This window comes from Pinus tabuliformis, chromosome Q, assembly GCF_031772625.1.
Source record: "Pinus tabuliformis cultivar Carrire ecotype Pingquan chromosome Q, CPIR1, whole genome shotgun sequence".
NCBI lineage: Eukaryota > Viridiplantae > Streptophyta > Pinopsida > Pinales > Pinaceae > Pinus > Pinus tabuliformis.
In genome coordinates this window covers 652349008-652362634 of record NC_142296.1, presented here as the reverse complement: position 1 = coordinate 652362634, position 13627 = coordinate 652349008, and the positions used below count along the sequence as shown (strand labels likewise).

The 13627-nt window shown below is 40.8% G+C and overlaps 1 protein-coding gene across 4 annotated transcripts in view; it reads right to left on the bottom strand.

Moving 5' to 3' along the window:
- The window catches only part of LOC149221192 (uncharacterized), a 311552-nt gene extending 298600 nt beyond the window's left edge, over positions 1-12952 (bottom strand). The window contains exon 1 of one of the 4 annotated variants that reach the window (XM_089385030.1): positions 11644-12952. In XM_089385030.1, the coding sequence (XP_089241156.1) occupies positions 11644-12143 (500 nt within the window). In that variant the 5' untranslated portion in view covers positions 12144-12952. The remainder of the gene's footprint in view (positions 1-11643) is intronic. The other 3 variants (XM_089385031.1, XM_089385027.1, XM_089385029.1) reach the window with 3 other exon arrangements.
- Positions 12953-13627: the final 675 nt, after the last annotated feature.

Here is a 13627-nt window from a genome sequence, read left to right as displayed (position 1 = left end):
CCCCAAGGCACGATGCGGACTCCTGTTCTGCAAGTAAACAGCTGTGTTGCAGGCCTCTGCCCACAAGAACAATGGCAACCCCTGATCATGTACCATGGCTTTGGCAGCCCCTATGATGGATCTGTTCTTCCTCTCTGCAACCCCGTTCTGCTGGGGGTTGTAAGGAACAGTGAACTCCCTCCTAATGCCTGCCTCCGCACAATAGTCAACAAACTCTCCAAGGGTGTACTCTCCTCCATTGTCCGACCTCAAGGACTTGATCTTTCGACCTGTCTGAGTCTCCACAAGAGCTCTGAACTCCTGAAACCGCTTGAAGACCTCACTCTTGGTCTTCAAAAAATAAATCCAGGTCCTCCTGGAGTGATCATCAATGAATAAAACATAGTACTCATATCCACTCAAGGAAACATGAGACATCCGACCGCTCACATCGGAATGAATCAAATCAAGTATCCCCGTCGCTCTGCTGTCACTGCTGGGAAAAGGGGATTTGGCAAATTTGCCCATCGCACAACCTCTGCAAGTATCAAAGTGATCAGTACTGAAATCTGGCACACCTGTAGTGATCTCCCGCAATGTCCTCAAGGCTCCATGATACATATGTCCCATCCTGCGGTGCCAAATCTCACACAGCTCAGAACTGCTAGCTTTGCTGTCGGTACTACTGCTCAATGCCAAAAGGGGCTGGAATGCAAACTTGTACACCTTTGCATGGCGTACACCTATCACTCTAGCTGAATCAGCTGGAGTGCCCCTGGGATACATCAACACCTGTCCTCCCCTGAACAGTACCTCATATCCTCTGTCCTCCAAAGCTGAGACGGATATGAGGTTCTTCCTCATCCCTGGCACATAAAGAACCTCTGACACCTTCAAGGGAGGTTTGGACTCCCTCTGAAATGTCACTGTCCCCACCCCGACCGCTCTAACAACTCTGTCATCACCGAGTACTACCTCAATATCAGTGCCACTCTCTGAAAGCTCTGAGAAGTACTCACGGACTCCTGTCATATGACGTGAAGCCCCACTGTCCACATACCAGATACCTGAAGATGCTCCGCTAATCGAGGGAAAAGCATGCTCCCTCTGAACCTGTGTGGCAGATGATCCTGCACTAGAGGACTCACATGTAGTGAACGCAAACTCCCGGTCAAAACGACCAGCAAAGTCCTCAATCTCTGCTGAAGCTGCCACGTCCTGGTTCTTCCCCTTCTTCTTCTTCTTCTCCGGACACACAACTGCATAGTGTCCCATCTTTTGACAATTCCAACACTTCACCTTGGAATAGTCCTTCTGTGTGTTACTCTGTTTACCTTTACCTTTGCCTTTGCCCCCACCACTGCTTGTGGAAGCCTGCTTCTTCCCTTTGCCTTTCTTGCCTCCTGCCACCAGTGCTACATCCTCATCCTGCTCAACTGGCTTGGCTGCCCCAAGCTGACCTTTCCTGATCTCTGTCTGAATGCAATCATCCCAAAACCTCTCCCATGTGGGAAGGGTCTCACGTGCACAAACCCCATCAGCAAAGTTCAACCATGAACGGGGGAGGCCATTCACTGCAATCCGCACCAACTCAGTGGGTGGAATGGCCTCTCCAATCGTTGCCAACCTAAGTCACAGGACACGTCCCCTAGGGTCCCGTGTCTCGTATTTTACGTATTGGACACGAAAACGGCCCTAATACGTGTCCAATACGATTTTTGACGTGTCCTAAAAATAGAATACGTATTCTACGTTTTCCCTTCGTGTCATGAATTTCGAATACGCGTATTTGGTACATCGAATACGTTGCCCTAACGTATTTCGATTTTTGAATACGTATTGAAAAAAAATGCGGTTTATAACGTCAGCGTCGGTCTATTCTGGGGTTTTTTTCGGTTGTTTGGAGCTGTCGTGTGTCGTGTGTAGCTGCGGGAGCTGTCGTGTGTCGTGTGGAGCTGCTGTTCGTTCAAGACCAGCGTTAAACCTCGTTCAAGACCAGCGTTAAACCAGGACCGGCGTTAAAGTTTTAAACCAGTAAGCATTCACGTTACATTTGCTCGCTAAAACTTACCACACTGTTAAGTTAATCTGAATCATCTATCGTTACATCATCAATGATCATATAAACCATCACACAGTAACTTATAGCCGAAACTTTCCAAATCTGTTATGAATATTTTGCATAAATGTAGCAATGTGTATATTTTGAGCCCACCGGCAGGGTTTTTATACTTACATTATTCTGTAACAGTAACAAGCAGTTACGCAGTACTTCTGGAGTTTTGATTTCTAGTGTCTGCTCAAGGCTCCGATAAAGGGTTTCCTCTTACCATACGAAGACTGATTTTTGTATTTTACAAACAAGTATAGGCTATAGCTAAACAATGAGGGTAACTTTAGATTCAACGTCGTTGTTTATACAGTTTCCCCACTTCACCGTTACAGTCCCATATGAGATTCAGATATCTGTAGCAATCTAAACACAGTGACAGTGTGACACACTGATATAATTTTATAAACTGTCAAGACTCAATACTAAATAGTAAATACTAAATACTTAAATCCATTGTGAAGAGAGACATCAACAGAAGTGCCTAGCTAGAGCCATGTGGGGAGAAGAGAGGGCACACAGCCAGGGGTGCCTAACACTGGCAAATATTTATGAAGGGATGGCCTGTAGTCCAGAATAGTGTAACACCATTGCACCTGTTCAGAAAACACAGTGTGAACTGAGAAGGGTATATGAATTTCAGAGGAAGATGCAATTCGAATTGATGACAGCAACAGAGCAATTTTGGGTTGAGGTGAACAAAAATAATTTTGTTATTTTGAAGATTGTTCCAGTTAGACCGAGCAGAAGAACTCTAATTTACCAATGTCAGCACAAGCAGTTAATTTTTTTATTGTTCTCAGATTTTTGTGCAATAAAAGCAGAGACAGATATAGACAGAAATATACAAGTTTATGCCAAATAGTCATCCTCTTACCTGTGTAAAGGAGTGTCAAATTCATAATTAATAAACAGACAGATTGACAATTTGAATTTACAGACAGTAAGAAACAGCAAGACTTTAATTGTGACTTTAATTGTTTTTTTTGTAGGTTTGTGACAAATTGACAATTTACAGACAGTAAGAAACAGCAAGACTTTAATTGTGACTTTAATTGTTTTTTTTGTAGGTGAAGGTGTGTGGAATTTATAACAGTTCTCACATTAATGGCTCAATCATCCAAGGCAGCCGGCAGAGGTCAAAGGAAGGGCAGTGCTTTTCGTGGTCCCCGCCCTCCAACTCCAAGTGTTTCAGTTTCTGTTTCACCTTCTGTTGGTCATAGTGCCCCAAGTGCTTCAAGTGAAGCTGTAGGTGTTTCTCAGCCTACATTAACATATGATGGTGCTGCAGCAAGACAACAAGCACAGCTAAAAAAATACCCTCTCTGGAAGTATGTAACCAAGAAGCAAGTGCCAAAGACTGGTTCGGGAGGGAATGTGCATTGGTCTTGTAATTTCTGCAAGGTTGAATTTAAGAGCACTTACTTTCGAGTTAAGGGCCATTTGTTGGGCCTTCCTTGTGGAATTGGAGCATGCAAAACTATCAGTCAGGACGAAAGAATGGATTTGGCAAGGGAGGATGCAGCTGGCTCTGTGAATGTGGTGGCAGCAAGCAGGAAAACTAGTAAAAATGAAGATCCTCTTCCATTCTTGAGGAATTCTAATATTAGTAGATTTGGGAGAAAAGAAATTCAGCCAACAAAAAAGAGGGCAGCCCCAACTTATAGTGGTCCAATGGACAAGATTTTTCAGCGTGAGCAGCGAGATGAGGTTGATCTTACATTGGCATTCTTTTTCTATCTCAACTTCATTTCTTTTAATGTTGCACGGTCTCCTTTGTTTATTGAGGCTTGTCGAGCTCTAGTTGATAAGGCTCCAATTGGGTATGTGCCTCCAAGTTCAGAAAAACTTAGAACCACATTGTTGGTGAAGGCAAGGAAGGAGGTGGATAAAATTCTACAACCTATTAAATCATCATGGATCTCATCTGGTGTCAGTATTGTCTCTGATGGATGGACAGATACAGCACGCCATCCTCTCATCAATTTCATGGTATATTCTCAAAATGGACCGGTTTTCTTGAAAGCAGTTGATGCTCTTGGACAATACAAGGATGCACAATATATGGGTGAGTTGTTTATTAAAGTTATTGAAGAAGTAGGCATTGAAAGTTGTGTGCAAATTATCACAGATAATGCACCTGTTCGCAAAGCAGCTGGCTTGATTGTGGAAACTAAATATCCACAAATATTTTGGACACCATGCATTGTTCACTCTTTGAATTTGGCACTCAAATCTATTGCTTCAGATGTGACATGGATTGGCAATCTTATTGAGGATGCACGCCATATCCGAAATTTTGTGCAAAACCATACCAATGCCCTCACAATATATAAAGAGTACACACATCTATCCTTGTTGAAGATTGCAGATACTCGGTTTGCTTCCTCATTCATCATGCTTAAGAGGTTGAAGGAGGTGAAGGCCGCTCTTGGGGCCATGGTTATTTCAGATCTTTGGTCTTTTTGGAGAAAGACGGATCAAACAGCTTCAAAAAAGGTAAAGGACATAGTGTTAGATGATGGTTGGTGGGAAAGGGTGGATCTTACCATAAAGATCATGAACCCTATCATTTCTTTCTTGCGGTTTGCAGACACGGACCAGCCCATCTTAGGAGAGGTTTATGAGGGTTGGGATTCCATGATTGAGTCTGTGAAGACTATTGTTATGGAGAATGAGTGCCCTGCATATGAGACATCAGCAGAGAGCTTATGGTCCACCATACTAGATATTCTTATCTCTAGGTGGGATAAGAATTGCACACCTTTGCATTGCTTAGCTCACTCTTTGAATCCCAAGTACTACAGTCAAGAGTGGCTCCATGGTGGGACCTCACACAGATACCCTCCTCACATGGATGGAGAGATTTCACAGGGGAGGAAGATAGCATTCAGAAGGATGTTTCAGGATAACACATCTTTTCTTGAGGTGGAGGAAGGCTTTGTAGAGTTCTCCACTGGCACCAGGAGATTTGGGGCGTATGATGTACTTGGAGATAGGGGGGTCAAAAGTGCCTATGCATGGTGGGCAACTCATGGGGCAGCATGCCCTATTCTACAACAGTTAGCCTTGAGGGTCCTCTCTCAAATTACTTCATCTTCTTGTTGTGAGAGGAATTGGAGCACTTACGGGAATCTATATAGTTTGAAAAAGAGCAGGCTTGAGCAATCCAGGGCGGAGACAATGGTGTATGTGCACACCAACCTTCGTCTTATTTATAGGCAGAGACAGGAGTGGTTGAAGGGAAAAACAAAGATGTGGGATGTGTTTCCTGATGATATGGGCTTGGACAACAGTATTGAGTTGGCATTAGCCAACATGGATCTTAATGACCTAGTGCTAGAGCCAGTGACTTTTGATGATGAGACACAGCATCTTGAGGGGTCATCCTCCACAGCAGCAGATCCTGGATTGGGCATAGAGGAGGAGGATGGAGTACAGTCAGATGGCAGTGGCAGTGATGGTGACTATGACATAGAGGACATGGACTATTGATAGAGTGATGAGTCATGACTCATGGACCAGTACCGAGCTATGATATTCCTACTTATTTTGTATCTACTATCTAGTATCTAGTATCTACTCTTTTGTATTTTCCATTGGCATTCTCTCAGGAGTCAGTATCTACTGTAGTCTATGATCTATCTATGTACATTGCAAGCACTGAACAGTGATACATTTTGATTTTGATGACTTAATGGAAAATCTGCATTTTATGGTTTTAATATCTATTCTTATGTGCTTGTAAGTTGTAAATTTTGATTCTATTTATTTTTTTAAAGTGAACTATGAACTTTGAGAAGTAATTATATTTTAATTTTATTAGATAAGCTGCAACCTGCAATTTAATATGGATAAAAAACTATATTTCGGTATATATATATATATATATATATTTTTTATTAAATATATATAAAACGTGTCCCCCGTGTCCTGTTTCCAGGTCGCTGCGTTTCGTATTGAATACCACGTATTTACGTGTCCTCCGTGTCTCGTGTCCTCGTGTCATGTGACTTAGCTGCCAACTCATCTCTCACATTGGTAATCTTTGTGAGATATCCAGCTGCACTATCATTCCCCATCTTAATGTTCTTCAGCTTCTCCTTCAGGACCATCTTCCGGTTTTCATTGGTACTCTGGTAGAGATTGGACAATGCTGTCCACATCTCATGGGCATTGCTCTTTCCTCTCACATGAGGAATGCAATGGTCTTTGATTCCGTCTAGAATCAGCCTCTTACCCTTATTGTTCTTCTTTTTATACTCAGCCAACCGAGTAACATCAGTGGGCACAACAACAGGGTTCTGTGCGGTATGCACCATGATATCTCAGACTTCTGCCTCCTCAAAGATACTCTGCATTCTCTCCTTCCAAACGCTGTAATTTATATGCCCATCCAGTCTATCCTCCACCCTCAATCCCAATGACATCCTGCTGTCCTAAAACTGAAAAAATAGCACTGCTGTAGTAAAGATAAAACTGCTGTTTATGAAAAAATCAGCTTGCTGGAATTTTCTGAGTGAAAAATCAGCAACTGTAATTTTTCCTTTTGCTGTCCCAAACTGCCCTTCAGCACTCAAGCTCTGATACCATGTAAAAATTTCTGTTTTCCCACCCCGGTTTTCAGTTTCTCCTTATTTCTCCCATGTAGTTAAATGCCCATTCCCATAACCATACATTTAACAGACTGAAAAAAATAAATATTGCTGAAAACACAAATTCTGGAAATTTTTCAGAATGCTGGAAATTGCAGAATTAAAAATCAGCAATCAAAAACAGCCATTAAAACACATTAAAACACTGATATTTTTGGTCAACTTGACCCTGGAAAAACCCCCTACAACTCTTGGGGAAAACCAGTTTGAGAGCTCTTCTTTATTTCTGAAAATTGCCTTTTTACAGTGAGAATTATTCAGCAAAAAATTAGCAAGCAAATTTACAACTTATCTCATTTCCCGTGCCTCACAGCAATCTGGAAATTACAGCAAACAGGACAGCAATAAATGCTGTACGGCCTCCGTTTTGTGTGCAGAAAAATCAGCAAACTGCTCCTCGATTTTTGTGCAAAAATCTGCCTTTCACTATGTGCTGAATCAGCTGTACAAATCTGCTCAACTGCTGCCTTTGAATGTGTGCCAAGCTGTTGTCTTCTTCTCCTCCCTGCTCAGAAATCTCTCTTGCTCTCTTGCTCTCCTTCTCCCAATCTGCTCATGAAAGAATGCATGACCTTTTCCTCCTTTTCCTCCTTTAATATAACTCCAAGTGACTTTTGGGTGATCTCTAAATCCAATGGCTGAAATAGATTTAGATCAATGGCTGAGATTAAATGCTCATTTAAATCTCACTTTCTATTTTTTAATTCACCCCACTTTAATAAAGACCCACTTAGTCATTTATTTCCAAAGTCACTTTTCCTTTCTAATTTTTCATTTACTTTATAAAAGTTACTTTAAAATTAGACTTAGTAACTTTATCACTTAAAGTCACTTTTAAATTAAATTTAACTTTATAAAATTATAAAGTCACTTTAGGAGAAAAATTAAATTCTTTTGAACACTTTTCTCTAGGCCAAAGATCAAAGCCTAAGGGAACCACTTGTCCTCCGGTACCAAATTTCAACAGTACTTTTAATTCTTGTAAATTATAAAATGAAAGGAAAACTATTATTATTGATTTTGGAGCATGGGTTTCATGCTCAAAGTCTTTTATTTTATAGGTCAAGCACCCATTGAGTGCTTCTAGGGTTTGTCTTAGGTCAAGAAGTCAAAAGAGTCATTGTCATAAGTTGAAGACCCCTTCGGGCACATTGTAACTTGTAAAGAAAATTATTTTTGTCATTTAAAGAGTCAAAATACCCTCCAAGACCAAGTCAGCCTAAAAGGAAGAGCCACGTCTACCTTGAAGAGCCTATATATAGGAGGAAACTCAACCTCCTTGAGACGCATTCATCCATCACTCATTCTAGTGAAGAAGAAGGAAGAAGAAGACAACGAAGAAGGAAGAGGATGAAGGATGTTGTTGTCTGGGCATTTCTCTGTCACACGTGCTAAGGAGGACTAGGGTTTCTACGACAGATCTAGGGTTTCTATCTACAAGTTCGATTTTGGAGAAAAGAAGGGAAGAAGGTCAAGTGAAGGTCACCAAGGCTCATCCGCAAGCTCCAGGAGTCGGGGAAAGGTAAGCGAAGATTAAGGGAAGGCTCAAAGGGCAGTTCAAAGCTCACACGTGTGGTAGCAGCAACTACTGGGAGGATCGAAATTTCAGATCTGTAGTGGAAGCTGAAATTTTGCACCTGGAGGTCGAAGAAGTGCTATTGGAAGAGATTTGACTAGGTTTGACTAGATCAAGGTTAGCACATCATCCGGAGAGGTTGGTCTTGGTCTTGGAGGGTATTGAGTTCAATCTTAAGGTCTTGGAATTCGTCAATTGAAGGATCTATAAGGAAGAGAAGGGATATGCGGGTTTTCCTCTCAAGTGGAGAGGTTTTGGCCCTGGCTTGCAGCCTATGTTCTGTGTTCTTGTTCTTGTTGTTTTGGAAGTTGTTTGATGATACACACACATAATAATAAGTAACAAAGCTAATAAGTAAAAAGACATCACAAGCAGTTATCAAGTAAAGAGAAATCACTATAATCATTGTCCTATAGATTTCTCAACACATAGTGGTCAAACTTGTGTCATCCATAACACTTGACCTTTGCTAGTTCCTTTTTCTTCTTGTCTCCTTTCGAGCTGAATCCTTTGTTGGACCCCTTCTTCGCTTTCCCTTTACCTGTTAGGGCAAAGTTCTCCTACTCCCTCTCAACCTTCAAAGTCTTGCCACTGTTGCTACTCCCATTAACCAAGTTGAGCCTAAGCTCCTCCTGAGTGAAGTTGTTCCAAAGGCGATCTCATCCTGGAAGTTTATCTCGCCCATTGATCACTTGGATGAATACGCTCTACTCCTTGGAAAACCCATTTAGTGTTATTTGCACTACTTCATCATCGTTGGGCTTATCACCAACTGCAGCTAGCTCATCTCTAGCAAGTAGAACTCTAGTGAGATATGAAGTCACGTCTTCACCCTTCCACATCTCGATGGTCCTCAGTTTCTCTCTGAGAATCAACTTCTTGTTCTCTATAGGATTCCGGTACGTATTTATTATAGCATCCCACATTTTCTTCACTGTGTCCACCTCTGCAATATGCGGAACAATATGGTCCTTGACTCCATCAAAAATAATCCTCTTCGCTTTGGAATCTTCTTTCCTGTAGGTTGTCAGTTGTTGTGGATCTGCTGGTATGGTAATAACACTCTTCGCATACTCCTTCAGTCCATACTCATCCAATAGGAATGACATTCTGGCTTTCCACACGCCAAAGTTTGAGGCTCCATCCAATTTGTCATAATCTCTCAAACTTGTTGCCACCATCTCTGGAAATCTGGAATATAACGAAACCCAAAAATCTGAAGAAAATAAACTTGGTTATAAACCCTTTATTTTTCTCTTCTTGTGCCTATGAAAATTCTTCTTCTTCCCTTAGATCTTCTCTGATACCATGCAAAATTTTAAATATTGTTGCAGTCACTGGTTATTATTCTCTTATAAATTTAGATTATTTGTCTTCTACAAATTATTTGCGGCAAATACTGAATAAAACACTATTGCAACTTCACAGAAAAATAAATAACCACGGGAACTAAGAAAATTATACACACACACAAAAATAATGGACACCAATATTTTTGGACAAATGTCCCTGGAAAAACCCTAGTGTGGGGAAAACCAGTTCTGCAGATGAGTTATTTTATTATTCTTCAAAAAATTCGTGATGGAGAAAATTACAAAATCGTTTGCTAAAAATTAGCAAACCTCCGGAAAATATTTTGATCACTTTTGCAAGTCAATATCGCCTTTGGGAACCAACTTGGCCTCCTCTGAGCAATTCAGCCTCCCTATGGCTTTTGCTTGGCTCACACATGCAACCCTCACACCAGCAAACTCACACTACAAAGTAACAACTTGGCCTCCCTCTGGAAAATCGACTTCCACTGGAAAATCGATCCTCCTGTGCAAATTGATCTCTCCTGCAAATTCTCCTTGCTTCAGCACTTCAACCTCTCTGAGCAATTCACACTACAACTAGGGTAAATTCGCACCCCTACCTGGAGCTATTCGCACCACTGGAAAATCGGCCTCTCTCTGCAGAAAAATCGATCTCCAACTGTCACTGGAAATCGCTGTGAAGAATCTCTCTGGTAATCTCGTCTCCAACCACTATTGATCTCTCTCTGCTAATGCCCCTACGCCGCTTCTACGCCCTTGCTATCACTGCAATTTTCTGTCTCAATGTGTTCTCCAAATGCCCATCAATCTCCTCTTATAATCTCTCATTGACAAATCAATGGCCATGATCTAATCTCAATCAATCGCTAAGATCATCTTGACCCTTCTCATGACTTTTCCGGAAGTTTCTAGAGGAAAATCGATTTACCCCAATTAATGTTGATTAATTAAGCCATTTCCCTAAGTTAGACTTATGAAAATTAATTAACTAGCTAATTAATTCTAATCAAGGTCTTTTCTTGCGAAACTTTTTCTAGGTATTGAAGAAAAATGTGTTCCCTAGCCTCATAGACACAATCTGAGACTAGAACACTTGTCCGAGCTACACAAACTAACAGCAAAGAGGCTAGGTTGATGGAAAACTATCTCATTTCCCTATTAATGTAGCTCATTCAGTGCTCAAATCCAAGAGATTACTGTACTAAAGGCAAACAACAAATTGGACAGTGGATTCCTGCACACTGAGAACACTAAAGAGGGAGAGGGGTTTCCTAAGGGACTACTGAGCAAAGAAAGCAAAGGCATTCTAGTACACGTAAGGGCTTGTTTATCAAAGAAATATTTCTAGTGTTGGGTGGGGCAATGGAAGGAAGTACCGTCGCTAGGCTGACTAAAGGTCGCCTCAAGAGTTTTGTGGTGAACAACTTGGTTGACCTAGAAAGCAATTGGGTTGGGTGAGAGACTTGAGTGCCCTTATCTGATTTCTTTCGCCCTAGTAGCATCATAGCCAAGATTGGGGGGTGCCATCCACAAAGGATTGCTTACAGTTGGGTGGAAAATTGCTCGCTAACAACCAATTCCTTAGACCAGCTTATTCAAAGATAACTGTTCCATCTCTATTATGAATTACTATTTATAATTCTAAAGTTGCATTATGTTTGCCTTACATGTCAATTTGGAGTGGAATTCATGCAGAATGTATGATGTTTGCATGCATAGTTCTTATGTGACTTAATTATTTGCATGATGATTTTGAAAATCCCTTGGAGTTTATTTGGCTCGAATTACCTTTTATATTTAAATTTTTATGTATGCATGATACCTGCGTTGTGATAGGCTACATGCCTTTATAATTTGAATTGCCTCTGTTTTTTTATTCAAATTCATACTATACCTTTTGGCATTATGTGATGCAATCGGGGCCGTATATTTCATGCATTTGTAATGGCCCATAATGCATATGAGATACTAGAGAAACATGTTCCTATGTAGTTACTTGGGACTCACCTGCTGGCATTTTTAGCTGATGCACATATGCAAAAGACAATTGTTGGCAAAAGCAGGCCCCCAAGTCTGATCATATTAGACTTCATACCTCCTGCTGCCCTTTTCAGGATAAAAATATAGTACAAGACAATGAGATGCACGTTCATACAGTTGAGCCATAAACAGAATCCAAAGCAAGCTTGAAGCCAGAAAGACCACAAAATGCAAAATGCCCAAATACTGTTCTTGTCTCGCGTCAAGTGACCATTCACAACAATTGTTGCTCCAACCCATATCAAACCCCCCACAGAACTCAGTACTGTCAAATTCACATTTTTGCTCTTGATGGGTCTATATTTTCTGTTACATAGCAAAACTACGATGCCTGAAATGAAAGGAATACAAGCAAAGCCTATTATGCCTGTTACCAGAAAATCCCAGACCTGCCCAGGAGAATCATAGTCAAGCCCGTCAGATGATCCCGATATTCTATGATCTCCCATATTTGGATAAAATGACATTAACTTAAATGATGGTAGGGACCAAGGTGGAGAAGTGTGCTCCTCCCAGAATTGAACTGCGAATCAGGTCTGTGAGGGGTCACCTTATCTGACTCAGAAGGTTCACCTTTAGCTTTTAAGACTGAAACAACCCAATAAGGCCTCTGGGGACCAACAATGCGGAGTTTTGGCGCCTCTCTCTATCTATATAATCCCAATTGGATGTTTCCCAACTGGATTTTTGAAACAATTTCTTACTGCCCAATTTTCAGACAAATATACATTCTTTCATTTCTAGATAGACGTAGGGCTTCATCCTCTGCTTCTTCTTCAATGATGCCTTCAAACTTCTACCAGAACAGAAACCCTTGGTTACACTAAATATTCTGGCCTTCACAGGGATTTCTAAGTCTGTAGCGTTTGACTGGGTTGGTGCCATGAGTACGAAGAATTGCGCAAATGGGTCTCCGAAAATATCGCAACGTTTACCAAGACTCCGGTCGTTCTGCAAAAGTCAACTGTGCGTAAGTCGTGATTGGCACTGACAGATGGCGTGGAGCCCTTGTCACGCCCACGAAAGAATCTTGATAGCGGAACAATGGTCAGGGATGTTGCTATTCAGCGCACACCATGTGTAAATGTTGTCCACAAAAGTGGTTGTTAATTGTGTTTTGTCTGGCCGCAATTGGAATAGCTGGGGAGAGATAAAGCTTCGGAAAAGTCTCTGAAGTCTCTCTCTTCTATTCTCGATTGACTCTATGGATCGGCTTCTGATATGAGTCGTGACATACACTTCAGTTATTCCTTATTCCTTAAGGAAAGCTAAGGCAACTCCCCTCTCTTCCTTTGAGGTGCGCAGTCTAACAAGGTATATAAAGTGTAAGAATTGAGGAGTTGAAAATGGGCCTGGGTAAACCTCTTTTCCTTAGCTACTAATCTATCTTTCATTGTGTGAGTATGACTCACGGCCTTCAAACTAATGGGTACAAGCTGTGCTTTAGATTAGTACGATGTTAGTGTTTTCTGTTGATATTGTAGGTGGTTTGTAAAATGAGATATACATATATAGAATATCTATCATAATTTAGTTGTCAAACTACCAGGGGGACACTCATTATTGATTGTTATTTGCCAATGCAAGTTGACTCATCACTATTATTCAAATAAAATCACGCCATCTGGAATTACCTACTGGTTCTCCTTAAGGGAACAAGCTTTCACCTCTACTAGATGCCTCTAGGTCTTAGGCCATTAACATGTTTCCTTATATCACGATCTCTTCACAAACAAACAAAAAATAAATTATATTATTTTATTCCAAATTTTTTATAATCTGAATCTTTAAAAAAATTTATACTTTAAAAACAAAGTTTTATGGTTAAATTTCTCATCAATTTATTGGAAATGTAATCATAGGTATGTTTTATGGTTCATCAATTTATTGAAAATATAACCATGGGTTAAAAAAAAACCAGACTTTTTTTGTAAAATTCTACAACCATACA